This window comes from Triticum urartu, chromosome 3A, assembly GCF_056163025.1.
Source record: "Triticum urartu cultivar PI428250 chromosome 3A, HENAU_Tu73, whole genome shotgun sequence".
NCBI classification, from domain to species: domain Eukaryota; kingdom Viridiplantae; phylum Streptophyta; class Magnoliopsida; order Poales; family Poaceae; genus Triticum; species Triticum urartu.
The window spans coordinates 430130774-430150684 of NC_141875.1; the positions used below are offsets into that span (position 1 = coordinate 430130774).

At 44.9% G+C, this 19911-nt stretch overlaps 1 protein-coding gene across 3 annotated transcripts; it reads left to right on the plus strand.

The window, feature by feature from the left end:
• The first annotated feature begins 5817 nt into the window (after window positions 1-5817).
• On the plus strand, window positions 5818-12840 carry LOC147979960 (carbonic anhydrase, chloroplastic). Of its 3 annotated transcripts, XM_087547295.1 has the most exons (9): window positions 5885-6080; window positions 8654-8889; window positions 9254-9315; window positions 9438-9486; window positions 11522-11638; window positions 11726-11779; window positions 11966-12051; window positions 12154-12259; window positions 12407-12840. In XM_087547295.1, exons 2-9 carry the CDS (start codon window positions 8734-8736, stop codon window positions 12539-12541), a joined length of 765 nt encoding a protein of 254 aa, XP_087403421.1. In that variant the 5' UTR covers window positions 5885-6080; window positions 8654-8733; the 3' UTR covers window positions 12542-12840. The 3 variants fall into 3 exon arrangements, with proteins under 3 accessions (XP_087403420.1, XP_087403419.1, XP_087403421.1); XM_087547294.1 differs by lacking the exon at window positions 8654-8889 and having other exon boundaries at window positions 5818-6080; XM_087547293.1 differs by lacking the exon at window positions 8654-8889 and having other exon boundaries at window positions 5818-6080; window positions 11522-11779.
• The last annotated feature ends 7071 nt before the right edge of the window (window positions 12841-19911 follow it).

Here is a 19911-nt window from a genome sequence, read left to right on the forward strand (position 1 = left end):
TGCTAGGTGCGTGAAAATTTGTGTGGTATTTCGACATTCGAGGAGTTCGTGAAAAAACTACAAATTTTGGCTCACAAAAAAAACATTTTTTGTTGCGAGACCTCCTCGGATGTTATTTGACCACAAAAGTTTACATGCACCTAGCGCACCCAAGCGTCTTGGTTGTCACAAAATTTCGGTTTTTTTCAATTTGTTTGGTTTTTTTTTAAATTTACTATTCATTGGTCAAACCTGGTCAACGTGCTTAAAATCTGGTTTTGGACCAAACCTATCCGGTTTTAAGACTTGAAGGACCAAATGTCTACAGAAAATCTTGAGGGACCAAGTTTATACTTTTGAGGAACTTGAGGGACCAAAAACATACATTTTCCTTATAATTATGTGAGCTATCTCATCTTCTAGGAATCGTTGGACTCATAACCAGAAGGCCTTCGGTCCACGAGTCACACTAAAGTGACATTGCTCCAGAACAGTGTTGCGGCCGCCTGATTCAGGTTGGGTGAAGATTAATACTACGCAAGGAGGAGGTGGATGGGTTGCTCGTTCGCAAATTTCCAATCTTTGTACTTGGTTTAACCCTATATCGGGCTAGCGGATCCTCTCATCATAGAAGCGATAGCTCTCCAGGACAGAGTTTATGTTTGGCAAGTTGTGGGACTTCACTAAAGTAGTATAAATACGAACTATCTTGAGGTGGTCAGCCTCTGGAATTCTCGCCATAGTTCTTGGTCAATTGTGTCTCCTATATTCTTAAAAATTGGGGAGTTTGCTTCTGGTTATTCTTCATTTGTTATTCAAAATGTTCGTAGGACTACAAATAAGCCGGGTCATCTTTTTGTGTTATGCATGCATGCTTGCACGAAACAATAGGATGTTGTATGCAATGATACTCGTGCAAGTTGCTCAAGTTTGATCCTCCCATTTCAATTGCGAAGGACTAACGTGTAGACTATGTTCTTCATGGTCGTTATTATGAGCTTTTTTTTATTTGTTAGTCCGGTCCTTGCTCTTATCCTTCTCCTTGATGACGATAATCATTATGTTTCTCTTCGTGGTGGCTTGGGACAATGCAACATAGAGCAGACCATAAGAGACCACTATATCAAGTAGATACTTGAGACAATCAGAAGATGCTTCCTCTTGAATTTGAACGAGAACATGTCGTCATTGCAGGTCGGAGAAGTATCCAAGGAAGGACCCCCCCCCCCTACCGATGTGTTGTGCTAGCACAATTTATGTGTAGATGTGTCACTATGAAAACCCAGACAATAAACCTTGTGTCATCACACGGTCCATCAACTTGATCGCTCAGTGGTATAACATGGCAGTTTATCTTCAAAGCACATGTAAAGGTAGCCCGTTGAGAGTCAACGAGTTCAGGAACTCAAGAGCACAATACTCGTCCTCCACACTATCAAAGTTGTGGTAGATTACCTCTTCACCCGAAAGCGCTTAATCATTCATATATTTATCTCTTCAATTGTCATGCTTCTCTAGCACATGTAGATGATACCATTTCACATTAATTTTTTCATATTCAACAAGCAAAAGTACACTAAAATAACTTTGGCCAACCAAGAAAAAAGTTCACATATATCTCTCAAATTGCAATTTCCTCCGGCTAACAATTCTATATACTTGAAAGAAAGTGAAAACACCCTATAACATGAGACAATTCGGCAATACAAAATTAAAATATGTATTTGTTAGAGTGTGTGTTATGGGTACACATATGAAATCTTGATATCCTCCTCCTGCTCAGTGCATAAATTTGAGTGCCCGTTGTTGCTTGAAGATTTGTATGATTGCTTAAGTGTAAACCCAATGTCAAGAGAAGAATCTTGCACAATGTATATTTGATTTGATTTCTATTCTTGCTCCATACTTTTTGTTAATATGTCTACGTGCTTTATATTAACCAATTTGATTTAAACGTCATGTTCTGGATGGTAGTAGTATGTATAAGAAACCCTTGAAAATTTCATTGATTCTTACAGTTTTCAATACAACCTAAGTTGTACGTGATACATAATGATTGACATATAAACTTGGGCTACTTTTTGAACTTGTAACTTCGAGGGGAACATGAGTAGTAATATAAATCTACTCATCGGGGTTGCGTTATTCAGACTTGTTTGTGCAACTTTGCAGGCAATGAGATAAACCTGAACACCTTAGCTCTAGACGGTGTCAATGTTATGGAAGAACGCTTAGCAAATGAGAAAAGTGCCATATGCAACTGGTGATTTGAACTTGAAGGGCTTCGTTCTCAAGGAAACAAGTAAGTACATTATTGATTGCTTTTCGCTCTACTTACCACTTTGATTGTTGTCGTGCTCTTAGTTATCTGAAGTATATCTCATGTTTGCATTGGGCATAAATTGGATCATAGCTAATGAAATTTCAAAAGGAAGAACAACGATATATTGGAAAATTGGCTACCAATTGGTTGGTTATGAACTTCCTTTGCCGACCTCAAACACTTGTTGATTTTTAGCAATTTTTGAACTTACCAAATGTTGGCAAGCCAATTTTGGCTCCTAACCAAGTCTGCCTGAAACCCTGATGCTGGTGAAGGTGTTGTTTAGTGGCATCGACTAGGGTGAGGGAGACACGAGCTGCTTTGGGGTAGTGTCGAGTGAGGGGCGGCATGTGGCGGCATCGAGGTGAGGGGAGGACTAGCATGGTTTGAAGGTGGGTTTGGACGGCATCGGGGTAGGGGGTGGCGGGTTTTTATGGAGGACCTGGTGACGATGATCTTATCCACAAGCAACCTAGGTGACAATGATCTCATCTATGAGAATCCTTTTTTTCCTAGGTCCAACTTGAGCTGCGAGGAAAAAAAAAACTAAAGCTAACTTTGTTATAAAAAAACAACGCGAACAAAACATATGAGTGTTAGCGTCCCAGGCCCAGCTCCCAACCTATGTCCCACATTCGGGCATTTCTGATGCGCATTGGACAAACCACTATAAGTGGATGGTCCATCACATCCCATAAGACTAGCCTGAAGTGAGTGCGACACTTTCTCTTTTAAGGTGGCACTAGCCCCTGGGCATTTGGATGTTCGGTGCGCATCAAACATACCACTATAAGCGGAGAGCTCAACACAACTCAACAGACTAGTCTAAAGAGAGTGTGGCACTCTCACTTATAAGGTTATCACAGCCTACCTCGTAACGAGGTGCGACTAAAGTCACTAACAACACCCAATAGCCACTAAACTAATAAGAGGTCCCGAACTGAGGAGTAAAGATAAATACGAGAGGCCAGCCTTCCACACTTTTGTTTTAGTTCTTAGTTTATAGTTTCTAATAAAGCATATTTTTTAATTTTTTCCATAGAGTGGGAGGACCGACAAAATGGAAAATAACCACTTCCTGAAATTAGGCCAACTCCAACGTGCGATCACATTTGGTCCGTCCACGTCCGTTTGGGTCGAAACAGACAGAAATCATGGTCCAATGCGGCGACCAAACTGACAAGCGTCCCTTTTTAATCCGCTCGCGACCCATTTATGGCCCAAATGTGGCTAGGGTTTGCGCAGGTGCGGAGGCGTGCGACGCCTGTCCTTGTCCTCTTCCTGGCCCGCCCGTCGGTGGCACATATGCCATTCTCCCCTCCCCCTCCATACCCAACACCATTCGGTCTCACCGCCGCCACCCACTTCCGGCCGCCGGTCCCAGGCCTCCTCTCACATCCACCCACTCCCCCACCTCAACATCGCATCCGAGGCACATTCTTGACGCATTGGTGGCCTCTTCTCGCCGCCGTTGGTGCCAGGGAAGCCATGGTCGCCAGCACTGACCTCCCCTCCACTTTCAGCGGCCTCGGCTCCGCACTTGCCTCCCCTTCGATAGGCCTGTTGCCTGTACAGTAAGGGCGCGTGGCTTTTCACCGGCCACTACTACACCACACCTAAAAGGTGTTGGGGGCTTTGCCCTCAAGGTACAATGGCTAGTGGGGATGAATTCTTTTTCAACAACTTCATTTGTAATTCAGACGATTCGTCGTTGGATCATGAAGATTTTGTAGTTGCTACTTTGATCGTCAACGGGCACATTGCTAGGCGGCGACCGAGATTCAGGGTATCCATTTTGGGCCATGCTTTGGCGTTGAATCAAAATAGAGAGATAGTAGACATTGCCTACTCTTCGCCAACTACTTTCAATGCACGTCCCCACTCTTCAGTCCTAAGCATTTCCAGCACCATTTCCAGATGGTGACATGTGTTTAACCGTATTCGGGAGGGATGGTGGCGCATGATGATTACTTTAGATGCAAAGAGGATGCCCTTGGAATGGTTGGCTTCTCCTCTTATATCAGAATGCACTACGGTTGTTCGGATGCTTGCATATGGAATTCATGGTGATATTGTTGATGAGTACCTCTACATAAGCGAGTCCACATGCCTTGCATCATTGTACAAGTTCTGCAAGGCTGTGGTAGCAGTGTTTGGCCAGAGTACTTGAGAGAGCCAAATGCCATAGATACAAGCCAGTTGTTAGGAATCAGTGTAGAGAGAGGCTTTTTGGGAATGCTTGGTACCATAAATTGTATGCATTGGGAGTGGAAGAATTGTCCATTTGCTTGGCAGGGACAATATAAAGGACACCTTGCACTTCATACTTTAAAGTTGTGGCTTCAGAAGATATCTGGATTTGGCACTCTTTTTTAGGTATGGTTGGGTATCACAATGACATGAACGTGCTTCAATGCTCTCCGGCATTTAAAAGGCTTGCAGAAGACAATTGCCCAGAGGTGAACTTTGAGCTCAATAAGCACCACTACAACAAAAGATACTACCTAGCCGATGATATCTATCCTCACTGATCAACTTTTGTGAAGACAATCTCCAACCCGATAGTAGAGAAGAGGTCTAGGTTTGCCCAAGCACAAGAGTTCATTCAATTTCATACGGAAATACGTGATTAGAAAACTCACATCAAACTTCAAAATAATTTGGTTGAGCACATATGGGCTCACCTTGACAACCAATATATGTATTAGTTCTTTTTCTTTCAATGTATTTATGACCATTTAAATTTGGTTGTAAATTATGAAATTTTTATTTGGTTGTAAAGTATTTATTATTGTCGTGTAAAACTATGTGATTTATTTGGTTGTGTAATGTTAGTTCAGATATATGCATGAAAAAATTGTGCATATTTGGCCGCCGACCAGCCGGGCGGACCAAATAGGTTGACTACTTAAGCGCACTACACATGAAAACACGAACGCAGCCAGACACCGCCTCTCTGACAGATTCAAACAGACAATAAGCGGATCAATCCCGCATCCACGCCCGTTGGAGTTGGCCTTATCTCCCCTTTAATGACCTAATAGAAGATTTTTACCATAGCTAATGATTCACTGAGCACATCCTGATCACACCCTTCTTTTTCTGAGCACATCCTGATTTTTTTTTTTGAGACAACTGAGCACATCCTGATCACACACTTCACCCAGTTCATCGCGACCACACCTCACCGTCGGCCCAGGCCCAAGCCCAGCCTTTGACAATCGATAGGCGGCGGAGGCCGCCAGGTAGCGGCGTACATCCACGTCCACATCGTCATCCATCTCTCTCCCTCAACCGTAATCCCACCTCCCCAACGCCGCGCATTCAAATCCTTCATTTTCCGGCCCCATCCTCCCGCGTGTGGACCAGGTTTCCTGCCGCGCGAACCGTTGGCCACGATCCAGCGTCGCGTTATCGCGAACCTATCCGGTGTGGCGCCGGGGGGATGAGGGCGCCCGGTGCCAGTGGCCGGGATCCACCGGCCGTGGCGAGCCGCACGCCGCCGCGCGCACCGCACCCGGCCCTGGGGTGTTTGTCCGCACGCACGCGCTCCGCGCACTATTTGTTGCGCGTATAAGGAGGGCAGCAGGCACTGCCCATCTGCACAATGTCGACCGCCGCGGCTAACTGGTGCTACGCAACCGTAGTCGCGCCCCGTGCCCGCTCCTCCACCATCGTCGCCAGCCTCGGCACCCCCGCGCCCTCCAACTCCTCCTCCTTCCGCCCCAAGCTCATCAGGAACACCCCCGTCCAGGCCGCCCCCGTCGCACCCGCATTGGTACGTACGCAACTGCATGCACCATGCATATCCTTCCTCTATCAGGCCGGCACAGCCCTTGTTAAGCTTAGCTAAGTTTGGCATCATGGCGTGTCCTTTGCTGTTTTGGGAACGACGTACGTGGGTCACTCACGGGTCCCTTTGCTCCACGCCACATCCATAGATCTTCTTCCCACAATATGGGAGAACGGCATGCAAGGTCTAGAGGCGTAACCAAAATGCATGCGATGGCTCAACCAAATGCACCTTATTTTCGACCTCAAAAAACCAAAACGCATTACTGCTCTACAGTTGACCAGCTCTGCACATGGGGCTTGCATGTCGCCATGATCCCCTATACTCTTGCAACCTTTTCTATTTATGCGAACGCAATCATTGAATATTATATATATGGATCTAACAGACAAAAGGCATTGTGTTTTTAGTCCTCTCTGCATCCACCATCAACATGCATGTCAACAAACTGGATAGAATATATGTGGGATGAACATGAACGGGTTTCCAGAGAGGTGGCCAGCGATAATGTTAGTTTAACACAATAATGTGCTCTGGGTTGAAAATAACTCCACAAAGTCTCAAGTGTACAGGACAAAGTTTATACTAGCGCATAAACATGTAGCGGCAGCTTTTCCTTAAAGCAATAAGGTGGAGTCTATCGGGCATTATTGCTAGGTAAGACTGAAAGGACACCAATTAAGCTAGGTCTACTCTATGTTTCTAGCACTCTCTTGGTTCTTGGAGAAAAATGACCATCCTTTGGCTTTGATGTTGAGTAGTTTGACTTTGATTCGCAAAAGCTTGCAGAAATACTAACGACTAGGTCATCCACTGCGTCAGCTTCCTATTCTTTTTTTTTTGATATAAGAAGCTTCCTATTTTCCTCTTTTTGAGTTTTCAAACACCACCAAGGCAAGTTACTACACTAAATCCAACTGGAAGGATATAAGAAATCTTCATTTATTTCAATAAAACAAACAGTAAGTGCAGAAATATCAAATAATCTACATGAAACACGTTAACTATGGAGTCGTTAAGGCAGCTGTTACTTTGGCTTATCTAAGTAAGTAAAGTAAGGTACTCCTAAGCTAGGTCTACTCAATGTTTCCATTCTCTTGATTCTTGGAGAAAGATGTCCATCCTTTGTCTTGATGTTGAGTTGAGTAGTTTGACTTGGGATAGCAAAAGCTTGCAGAAATAACGACTAGGTCATCCACTCCGTCAGCTTCCTATGTTTCCTCTTTTCGAGTATTCAAACACCACCTATGCAAGCTACTACTACACTTAATCCAACCCGAATGTTATAACAAATCCTCATATTTATATTTATATTTCATTTGAAGGAAACAAAGAGCCAGTGCATTACCAAGCTTTTACGTAGGAGATTGTACATAAAAACGTGTTAACCATATGTAGGAGGAGGCCTGATATTTTGTTGGTATCAACGTCACAACGGTACACGTAGTGATGTGATATCGATGCAGAGGTTGAAGCTGATTGCAACCCTCAACCATGTGTGGTTGTAGTACCATATCCAGCTTCTCCAGCTGAGATGTCAACAAAGAAAGAATCCTGCATATATGTCGCCCCAATGTTTTACTCTTCTCTCGCAAAAAAAATAATAATGTTTTAATCTTATTGGCAGTTCATTCTAAAGAATGGGCTGAAATATTATTTGGCATCATACATCATGCTCCATGCATGTAAAAAACGAGCAGAAACGCCGTTAAAGAAGAAAAAAAGAGCAAGCAGCTGCCGTGCGACTTGGATCGGCGACTGCTTTGGGCAGCAGACGCGGGCCGGAAGGAGTCGTGGCGGAGATTCAGGAGGGCTCGTCGTCGACTGAGGAGGAGGGAGGGAGGGAGCAAGGTTCCAATAATTCAGGAAGCGGTGGTCTGGGCAGTTGGTACGGGAGGGATAGAGGCGTCAATTCAGTGGGCCCCGCAGGTGGAACTCGTGGCCGGGCGGCATCTGGAATTAGCGTACCCGACGTTGGTTGAGTAGAGAGAGGAGCCCAGCACATTACTACCAATTGCCAATTTTCTTGTTGCCAATTGTCCTTGGATCTGGGAGCCGGTGATTACCCCAGGGCCCACCTTCACCCCATGCACCTGACCTGGGCAAGCGCAAGCGCTTCTGGCCTGGGGATCTGAGATACTACTACTGCTCCACTAGGCACCACTAGGCAGGCAGCACACAATTGAAGGCATGTCCAACCTGCATATGCTTTGACTTGTGAACTGTGTCCACACCCTAGGCCTAGTGGCAATTGCATCACGCGCCAGCTACCGTCTTCCTTGTTTCCTAGTACTGTAGACGCATTTCCTCGTATTTATTTAATTCCATGAATAATAAGATTATAAAGTACTAGTACTCCAAAAGGATAAAGATAAGGATGCCCGGTCACCATGAATTCACGGGCTTAATGATCTGATCAAAACATACCAAAAGAAAGAAAGAGAAAGAGAACCGCTGCCATTGCGATGGGCCATTTGGCCACAAAGCCGGCCAGCCCCCCCTCCTTTGCTGCTAACTTCTTTCGTTGCCTTCTTCTTTCCACGTGCCGTGTTTGCCAGTAATCCATCCATCCATCCATCGGGGAGAAGAGAGAAAACCCAAAAGAGTAGAGTCGCGAACGCGAGCGCGATAGTTGAAGATGAGCGGCTGCCTGTGCCTCCCCTGCTGCTATAAGAAGCCCTCCGCCCCCGGTGGGGAGAACACAACTCCCCCAGCAGCAGCGATAGATTCTTCCTCCTCGTCACTCCTCCAGAAGCCTACCTACCATCCACCACCTCCTCCACCCTCCAACAAGGTCCGTCTCCCTCCTCTCCCTTCCTCCCCCTCCCCCACACACCACCCGTAAACTGCTCCATCCATCCATCCATGTCTTCTTTTTCCGTTTCCTTTTCGCCGCCCCCCTTTCGATTCAGTTCACAGCTTGCCCTTTCAGCTTTTCTTTCTTTTTTGTTGCTGTTGTAAAGCATTTAGTTATCCTCTTGAATCGCCTTTGCTTGCGCACGCTCTCCCTTTCCGTGGGCACAGCGCTCTCTCTCTCGAAATTCGCATGATGCATATCGAGTGTTTATTTGTTTCTTCTTGCTGCGAGTGTGTGTGAGTGTGTGGCGACGCGACGGCAACGAATTTGGTGTTGATCCTCTCCTCTCCTCCCCTTGCAGATGGACGCCGCCGTGGAGCGCCTCAAGACCGGGTTCGAGAAGTTCAAGACCGAGGTCTACGAGTAAGTTCACCCCCAATCCTGTTCCTGTCCTGCCGCTTCGACTGATGATGGTTTCTTTGCTTCGATTTGAGTCTTCTTCTTCTTCAACTGATTGTCTGTCCGTTTCCGTTTCCTCTTTGCAGCAAGAAGCCCGATTTCTTCGAGCCCCTCAAGGCCGGCCAGGCGCCCAAGGTATGTACCGCATCCATCATTTCCTTGAGCCAATGTTGTCTCTAGCAGCTGGAGTACTCTTGTTATATTTGTTCTGTTGTGGTAGCAGAAGAGTGTTTAGTCTTTAGCGCAGCAGCGGAAGAAGTCCTCTGTTCGCATTAGCCTGCCGTTCGGCGCATAACCCGGAACACACTCTGTGGGTGCCCATGGCATTTCCTGATGCGGTCAAAGCAGATGAAAGAAAACTGCCGCTTGTCCTAATTGCATGGCCTGGCCGTAAGAGGGGACAGCTTGTCGCCATTGCCAGCCAGTTGATACTTGATACTAGGTTATGTGTTAACACAACCACTACTGTACTAGCGTACCAAAGATGGGCGGTAGGCAATCTCAAGCTGAAACCAGTACAGTTGTGGATCTCCCTCCGAATAAACCCCCACCTGTCGTGCACATCCAGGAAATCGGATCGCGCCGCGGTAACGACTCCCATGTGCACGGCGATGCCATGATATGATTTGGCTTATTGAGATGTCACCGTCTTTGTGGTCTTGTGGCATTAGAATATGGTTCTTTTTCCCCCTTTTCTGTTGTTGTAGCAGCTAGGATAACTTGACGCTCAGAATCTTGCAAGTACAAGAAGAAGCGTTTTTATTTTCCCTCTCTTCTGGATTCTCTTCTCCATTGGCGTGCTTGCCAATGCAGTCGTTGAGGTTCCCTTGGCTGGCTGTGTTGAATTTCGATCCCAGCCGTCTCAGTTGCTGCTATCCTTTTTTCTTTGAGAAAAAATGGCCGTCACCCCGCACTATCGGAGTTGAAGATGAAGGTCTTTTGATGATGTCCATTTATATGGAAGCTTCATCATCTTGGCACCGGCCGCGTCAGACCCCACGCGCAAGAACCGTGAGCGGCAAGTCTTGCTCCGTCCTCGCTCGCGGTATTATTTATTGTAAGCAGAGAAGAAGTAGTACTACCTGAGAACAGGGCATAGCTAGCTGGAGCTACCAGCGTATGGCTATGGCGCTGCCGCTTTGCGTGGTACTCCATGATTAAGCAGGCCCTACCCTACCATGGAGGGGGCTATCAATCGGTGGACCACCCATTACAGTCACAGATTAATGCGTGTGTGGACGGAGCCTTACGAAAGAGTTTGGCGCCTACATACATATGTTTGGCCGTATCCTTTTAGAGATTGGCATATGCTTATCTTTATCAGTCAGGTTGGCCTATGCAAGCACCGAGTGCCTCTCGCAGCAGTACTACCTGACCTGAGAGATCGGTTAAGGCCCAAAGGCTGCTTTACAGGGAGACGGTAATACTGTAATCCACAGCTGATGATCCGTGCCACGTCCCACAGCAGTGCTGCTACTGCAGGAAGAAAAGATCCCACAGTGGTACTTCCGGCGTGTCGCCATCGGAGGAGCAAGCTGCGGCGCGTGAGCAGTGGGCCTGGCTTCATTTCTTGCACAAGAAACCGCCGGTGGTCCTGTCTTCTTGATAACTCACACAAAGGCCTGGCCCATAATCAAGTCCTTCGTCGGGTCTGGTCAACTGTCACGCGTCGTAATCAAGTGTTTAGTCGGTAATTTGGTTTGGAACTAGAAGCCTGTGTACTGTCCAGTAGGCGTGCCACGGAGGGAACCTTCCCGCTACTTGCTTGCCTCGCCTTTCTGTCTCCTGTGCCGTACGTCTCCGGTTCCTTCTCGCGAGCCCCTCTGCATGCCTCCCCTCTGGATAAAAAGTGGGTATGCTGGGCCGGAGACAGGTCAAAAGCGGCGGCCTTTAGCGCAAAGCTGTGTGTGTGTGTGTGTGTCAGAAGGAAGGAAACGCCTACTCCACCTATCACGCGTATTATCAGCACATCTGCTTATATTTGTTTATGCGCTGAACAACGCATCTGCTTATCACTAACCACTGTGAGTGAAATGCTCGCCAATATAACACCCCACAAAGTGGATTCAGTGCTTATTATGCTTAGTACAACTAGTGGAGCATCTTTTCTTTTCTTTTCTTTGTTCCTTGATGATGATGATTGGCCTGGTGGTGGTGATTGGCTGCGCAGTACATGGTGTTCGCGTGCGCCGACTCCCGTGTGTGCCCCTCGGTCACCCTGGGCCTGGAGCCCGGCGAGGCCTTCACCATCCGCAACATCGCCAACATGGTCCCCTCCTACTGCAAGGTCCCGCCCCGTTTCCCTCTTCCTCTTTTTTTCTTTCTTTCTCATCGCCGAGCTGCATTTTTGACGATATTTCTTTGTCAACTACAGAACAAGTACGCCGGTGTTGGATCGGCCATCGAATACGCCGTCTGTGCTCTCAAGGTCAACTCCCTCCCCCTCTCTCTCTTTCTTTCTCTGGTGCTGTCGCTTCTAAAATAGGAGTGCCATAATGCATTATTGCCCTAGTGGACTTTGCTGTCACCCAACTACTAGTATAAGAACAAGTGAACATGGGCACTGTCTGTATTTTAGAGCATGGCCTGATATGGACTTTACTTTCGGCTGCAGGTTGAGGTCATCGTGGTGATTGGCCACAGCCGCTGCGGTGGAATCAAGGCTCTGCTCTCACTCAAGGATGGCGCAGACGACTCCTTGTAAGTACCACTAGAGTAAAACGGCTCACATCTTACTCCAGCTAACGCTGCTACCGTCTCTCCGATCAGTTTCTGACTGTCTATTTGGTTGGTCTTGGTCAGCCACTTCGTCGAGGACTGGGTCAGGATCGGCTTCCCGGCCAAGAAGAAGGTGCAGACTGAGTGCGCCTCCATGCCTTTCGATGACCAGTGCACCGTCCTCGAAAAGGTTCGCACCATTGCCCATCTGCCATCTCATACTTTGCTCATATATTACTCCTATTGGCAGTACTGTAGACTTCGCAATTCTGCATGTGGTTTGTCTAACTGATGATTGGTACGCTGACCAAGGGATATTTCTGAATTGTTTCCACAGGAGGCAGTGAACGTGTCCCTCCAGAACCTCCTGACCTACCCGTTCGTCAAGGAGGGTGTGTCCAACGGAACCCTCAAGCTGGTCGGCGGTCACTACGACTTCGTCTCCGGCAAGTTCGAGACATGGGAGCAGTGAATCTTCCCCAGCGGTTAACTCCTATATATACATGCGAATGCAAACGCGTACATATATCAAGATATCGTCCGACCGACCGATGTGAATCCAATGCCATGGAGTGCGTACTCGTTGTTTTCCAGTACTGGATGCCGGGATGGCCCGATGTGAATTCGCCATAAGCAATAGAACCCTTTTTCTTTTACCATTTTCTGACGAGGAATTGTACTACCCGTGTGATGCATAATTTGATCGTCCTGTGATCAAAAGACATCATATATAAGTTTAATAATATTTTCATGAACAGTTTACCCCTTTTATTACCCTTTGTCCTTGTGGTTTTCCGTCTTGTGTCTGGCACTGCTTAGCTGTTTGCCCAACCCAAGAAACAGTTTGTACTACTGTATATCTGAAGGAAACGAAATTGACTAAAGGCAATATACAAACTTACTGAAAGATTTGAGGTCTTGCAGTAATGTCTTGATTACTAATGACCTCGACATCGGAATTACATAGTCGGTAATCTATGCTCATGTGTAGGAACTATCTTCAGTTTCATTTTTTTTTTCAGAAAGAAAGGTCTGTCCACCTTTCGGACTCTTTTCATCCGTGAGTTGGATATTGTTTGTGCAAAACTAATAGTTGCGCTCAGCTCTGTCAGCTGTCAATTTCCAGTCTCCGGCGCCTTAGTGCATATCAGTCTAAAAGGATCCATCACATTTCATTACTCGGTGCAAAATGACAAACTTGAAAAATGCAATTGATGGAAAAAATTGACAAGACTATCTACGGAGTAGTATTACTTAAGCAAGTAGACATATATATACCACACACCATATTGACCAAAAAAAATGGAAGAGGGATCGAGGACTAAAAGGATAGAGGTATCTTTTTTTTGACATGAAGGATTGAGGTATCTGGGTTTTCCTGCTTCGATCTAGAGTGGCTGTGATTCATGTTTGAGCGCAGAAACGCGAGAGACTGGCAATTAACAGTAATGAAAACCGTGTCTTTGGGTTAGATGACTGTTATATATAGCACTTGAAGAGACAAATGTGAATAGGGAAACGCCTTTAAGGATATGTCGGTTTGAGTTGGAACCGATACGATGGTGGATGAGGGCATGTACAATGGTGCTATCTTAGAAGTGCCATGTAGGATAAATGATGACGTGGAGGAGAGATGACTCATAAGAAAAGGGTTGTCTTATCTTATTTAAGAGAAGACAAGAGATGATCTCTTAGCACAATATGTCCCACCACGTTTTTAGGAATGACTAGTTATTGAAGATAAGGCTAAGAAACGGCCCATTGTAGACATTTCATTTTGTCATCTCTAAAAATTACATGCACATATTAAGATAAGACTATCTTATCAACCATTGTACATGCCCTGAAAGGCAACCGCCTGCGATTTATTACAAGCAGGAGTTTAATCCCTTAATTGTAGTTAATTAATGGACCCTAATAACTGGGGAATGTTCAAAGGGGAGGAGGCATCTACGAACTAATCCTTTCAAGGGGGGGGGGTCGATTTCATTGACTGGAAAGAGCCCCCCTCCTATGTATCTTTTTTTAGGGGTGAAACAAACTTTATTCACCGAAATCCACATGAAGTGAGATACAGCTCGAGTCGTGGGGTTGTCCCAACCAAATGTGGCGCCCTGGACTGAGATTAAGAGAGTACTTAGCTAGCCTATGTGCTTCATAATTCACAGCACGACCTTCAAACGTAAAATTATATTGAAACATAGAAAGCTCTAAGAGTTATTTCATGGATGATAGACCCGTTCTTCCCTCTGCTGCCTTGAGAGATGTCCGATATTGTTTGTTTGGAGTCTGAGGCGACAACAAAATTTTGCAAATTAAGATCTTCTGCTAGCGCTAAAGCCTCTTGGCAGGCTATCGCCTCCAGTATCGCCGGTTCACATAGACCTGCGATCACGAGTGAGGAGTTCCCCAAATAATTTCCTTGTCTATCCCGACAGACAGCAACTGCCAATCCGCTCCTTCTAGTCCTCACGCCTGCATCCACATGATTTTTTGCAAAACCAGCAGGTGGGGCCTTCGGGCGAGTAGGGAGTGCAGTGGAAGCACCCCGCTGGGTTGTCGATCCTCTATTCTCATTCACCATATTTAGCTCCTCGATGAATCTCGTGACAAAGGCCTGGGTACCCTGCGGTGTTTGAAAAATTCCTTCATGAATCGCCTTACGCCGAGCCGTCCAAATAGCCCAGAGTGTGACAATCAGAAGAACGAACTGATCATATGGTAATGATTCCATCAGGGTAAACAACCACTGCTTAGCATTCGGCTCCGTCGTTGTTACTAGCTTATGAGTTAGCTCCTCATCAACTAGTGCCCATGTGCATCTTGATGTAGTACAGCTGATCAAAGAATGCCGCCAAGAGTCCAGGGAGCCGCATAAACTACATGATGAGTCATCTGCCATATGTCTATGCGCCCTAATGTCCTTTGTGGGCAGAGAATGTTTAGCTAATCTCCAAAGAAACATCTTTACCTTGGCTGGTACATGGGTTTTCCACATCCTCTTCCATGATCCTTCCTCAGCGACGCCCAGTTGGGCCAAAAAAGGCCAATAAAGCCGATTTTTCTATTATACATTGCCGAAACTAACAAAAATTGTATGGGCTTCATTTTACAAACAACATCAAAATGCCATGATGTACATAATTTAAATGATTTCATGTACAAAATAATTAGGTGGTGTACATCCCAACACACACACACACATTGCAGAAAAATCAAAAAATTGACATGCCGAAATTAGAAAAAAGAACATGTACATTGCCATCTCACAGCCCCATTATTGAAAAAAGGAACAAAACTTTGATTTTTTAGCCGAAATAATAGAAATGACATGCTACATACAAATGAAAGTACCATGGGCTAGTTTATAAAAAAGAATGGCCTAACAATAAAAATGCCATGGTCTAAAAATGCATGTCTAGTAATTGAATTGAATACTTTGAAGTTTCTTTATGTTGGATTTAGTACTTTAGATTTGAGATCACTTGATGAATGTCTAGAATATCCATGATTAGAAATGACACTTTGGGGGTGATTCAATAGATTGATTAGAAATGCAACTTTGAGATGGTTTGTTACCTACGCGATTTCATCCTACTTTCTCCGATAGAATAGAAACTTTGGAGTGACTCTTTACTACACTTTGAGGGATTATCATGATGTTCAATTATGTTCATGATTTTGAGAGTTAGCACTAGTGAAAGTATGAACCCTCGGCCTTATTTCCAAGAATTGAGACACCGTTTTTATCTACCTTTGTTACTTTTTACCTTACTTTTTTTTATTTGTTCAGACTATAAAAACCTATTTCTATCATCCATACTACACTTGTATTACGATTTCTTCACCAAACTAGTGCACCTATACCCAAGGGTTTTAGCCCTCCTTGGTTCACCAAACTTAGTGCACCTATACCAAGGGTGTTTGAGAGAGAACCATCTTCATCCTACACCTCCAACGGATTGATAAATGTTAGGTCATTCACTTGAGGGAAATTTATTGTTGTCCTACAAAACTCGGCACTTGGAGGCCCAACAAAGTCTGCAAAAAGAAAGTTACATAGTAGACATCACATATGAGTCAAGTTCCTTTTTACTTGTCTTTAATATCTGCCCTTAAGAAATTTACACTGTTGTTCTGTTGGCAGATGTAGCGACCCGACCTCAAATGGTCAAATCTCTGTGTTTCAGTGTCATCCCTGGATCGGTAATGCTGACACACACAGTACTCGAGGATTTATAACAAAGTAGCAATCACACACTTATTACATCGAATGTCTCAAAAGAGAACTTATTACAATAAATATGACTTAAGGCCATCTAATACGATGACATCGGAAGTCTTGGAAAATAAAGTGAGTCCATCAACTCCAACGGCATAGCTGAGCTGCACGGCAACGACCTAGCGAACCTTACTCTTCGTCTGAAAAGTCTTCAACATAATATGTTGCAGCCCGAAAACGGGTCAGCACATGGAATATACTGGCAATGTAACACAATAGAGCAAGAACATAATAATGTTATCACTCATGCATATTTGGCTGGTGGAAAGCTCTACGGTTAAAGTTTTGTGAAAAGACAATTTTTCCCTACAACAAAGGAATATGTTTTATTTAACTATCATGGTAGTTGAAACATCATTGAGAAGGTTCCTCCAACTCAATCCCAATTAAAAGTAATTATTAACCCAACAATATTAATTTAGAGTGATGAGATACATATGATAATCCAAGTACTAGATACTCAAGATTGTTCATAACCGGGGACACGGCTAACCATGATTAGTTTATACATTCTGCAGAGGTTTGCGCACTTTTCCCCACAAGACTCGATCTCCTCCGTTGGATTTCTCGCAGTACATTATGTTTGAGAAACGGATGATCGAGACACAGTTTTTCAGAAGCATTAACTTTCTACTCCGGATAGACTATACCACCTACAACCCACTACCTGCTAGTCTATCTCTTCAAGTGCTTCACACAATTTACTCAACTATGCTAGAGCTCATAATAGCTTGTGGCTGCACACGGAAGTTTCTAGCATGAAATATCTCGGTTCCCTTTGAGCCTGGGTGGCGGACCGTAGGATTATCACACGGGTACTCCGGGATATCCTAGGACAACATTGGATTCTCCAGGTGCCCAACAAGCAATCTACCCAGATGTGCATTAAAGTTGCCACCTTAAGTTGAACCATTAATTAACAATCTCACATCTGTCATGGTTTCACTCAAACTCAATCCATGTCTACGAGCATAGCATAGCAATATAAGCAATACGTAGAAGTAACTCCCAAGGGTTTAATAATAATAGGGCAATAGGTTCTACCTCATCAACTACTTCCCAACCCACATGTTATCAAGTCCTAACCATGCAATGTTTGAGGATTGGAACTAATGCATAAAAACTGGGTGATAAAGGGTATGATCAAAGTGTTACTTGCCTTGCTGATGATCCGCAAAACTTAGAGACTCGAAGTAGCACGCTTCGCACTCCGAGTGTTCTATCACAAACAAACAATAGCATACATAAGCAATCAAGCAAAGAAGCACGGGTAAAACTCAAATAAGAGATCTAACCAGAAAGTTCAACTTAAGAACTCCAGTTTGCAAAAAGAATCAAATCAAACGGAGCAACGAAACTCAAACTGCGAGAGAAACAAGATCCGATTACTAATCTGGACTAAAGTCAAATTTTACTGTATCAAAATCTTGTTCAAGTTGGTTAAACAGAAAGAGGGTTTCGAGACGAAGATCTAGACGCTTGAATCGCCTGATTCCGATAAACGAGTGAAAAGATAAACTAAAACGAAAATCGTATCAGAAATCGCGATCGAAAATAATCGCGGAAAATCCGAGAAAAAGAAAACTGACGAACAGGCTAACGAACAATCGTTCGTTGTCTACGGCTAACGAGTGAACACCATTCGTTAAAACGAACGTACGGACAAACGTCCACTAAATAAACTAAACCGGAAAAAAATAAAACCGATCTATTCTAAAGAAAACCTAGGGTTTTCAAAAAAAACCGGATCAATTTTTCTCTCAAAACAGGCGACGGAGAGGCGACTACCTTGGCGGGCTCCGGCGAGGTCCAGCGGTCTCCGCGGGGTCCGGGCGGGGTGGCGGGCGGTGCGGCGGCGAGGCGCGGCAGCGGTGCGGCGGCGGCGGTGCGGCGCTGCAACGGCGGGCGCGGCAGGCGGCGGGGTTGCGGGTGGTGGTGGAGTCGGGGGCGGGGCGGCACTATAAAAGGAAGGGGCTTGCTTGGGGAGGGGCAAGGCGGCGCGGGAGAGTCCCGGCCGGACTCGGCCTCGGGCGGCGGCGGCGGCCTACCGGTCTCCTGGAGGGAGACGAGGCGTGGGGAGGTGGGCCGGCTCGGCTGGGCTTCGGCCTAATCGGCGCTGGAGATTTTTTTTAATAATTTCATCGAAACTTAAATAAATCCTAAATAAATAAATAAAAATCTAAAAATGCCAAAACAAATTTTCACCGTCTAAATAAAATATTTAGAACGAGATGAACATTTTCTTGGCCCTAAAATGCAATTTTGTAAAACATGTAATTTTTCTAATTCAAATAAAATAGCAATAAACTCCGAATAAAGTCCAAATATTTGATTTTAATATTTTTCTTCCAATATTTCATTTATTTTGGAGACGTCATATTATCTCCTCTCATATATTTTTAATATGAAATGTTTTCGGAGAGAAAAATAATTAAAACCAAAAATCCTTGTTTCAATATTTGATAGAATTCAAATATGAAAACGGTGAAATCCCCAACTCTCTCCGAGGGTCCTTGAGTTGCTTAGAATTTCGAGGATCACGAAACGAAATGCAGCAAAATATGATATGCATGAATGATCTATGTATATCATTCCAAATTCGAAATTTGGGATGTTACAACATATCCAACCATGACAATACACTTAAAATAGTTGATTCAAATGGAACAAATATTTTCATTCCTTATAACTTCACCATCCATTAAATTATCAAAATCGATGTCGTTTTGTCCATTAATTTCAATGTGCTTATAATGACATTGGGGTAGTTTCTATGGGCGCAAGACAAACAAATCATGGGCGGCAAGTGCAAGATCAATTGGCAAATTGTCACCTCGCCAATGGATTGTGGTGGACTAAGCATCCACTAAATGTTGCGGTTCACAAGCGCGCCGCGCCTGCGATGATTGTGGCTTGCCTGGAAGCACCTGGAGAGGACTTGAGTGGGCTCTGGCATGCCCTGCGACGACAAGGACAAGGCCATTTCCACGTCCACAATAGATGTCACTGTTCACAATGACACAAGGACGAGTTTGTGTCATTGCAATTGGTTGCGTGATCGCCCCCTGCGGCTCGCCTTCCCGGACATGTTCAATCACGCCATCAAAACAAACATGACCGCTGTGGTGGCATTGCACGAAGACCGTTGGGTGCTTGACCTTCGCCACGGTAACATCGCCATCATCCCACCTCAATTCATTCAATTACTATGACTTGTCAGAAGGGTGTGCATCATCTTGGTCGAGGGAATGGAGGATGAGATTACCTGGACGGCAGGAGGGCTGCTGAGTACACTGCCCGATCGACATACATCAATCAGTTCTCTGATAGACTACACACAACATTCAAATCACACATACGGAGGGTCTGGGCGCACTACAAAAAAAGACACATCCGTGACATTTTGACACGAACGAAAAACTTTTTCTGTCATGCGTATGACACTTCTATGACTATAATTGTGACAAAAACACGTATCTGAAGGAAATATGCCCTAGAGGCAATAATAAAGTTATTATTTATTTCCTCATATCATGATAAATGTTTATTATTCATGCTAG

Bases quoted from the DNA above. Each gene is read 5' to 3' on its own strand.
- LOC147979960 (XM_087547293.1), top strand. From the start codon at position 5,910: ATGTCGACCGCCGCGGCTAACTGGTGCTACGCAACCGTAGTCGCGCCC. The intron at 6,081-9,253 runs GTACGTACGCAA...CTCCCCTTGCAG, and splicing joins CCCCCGTCGCACCCGCATTG to ATGGACGCCGCCGTGGAGCG. The intron at 12,260-12,406 runs GTTCGCACCATT...TTGTTTCCACAG, and splicing joins AGTGCACCGTCCTCGAAAAG to GAGGCAGTGAACGTGTCCCT.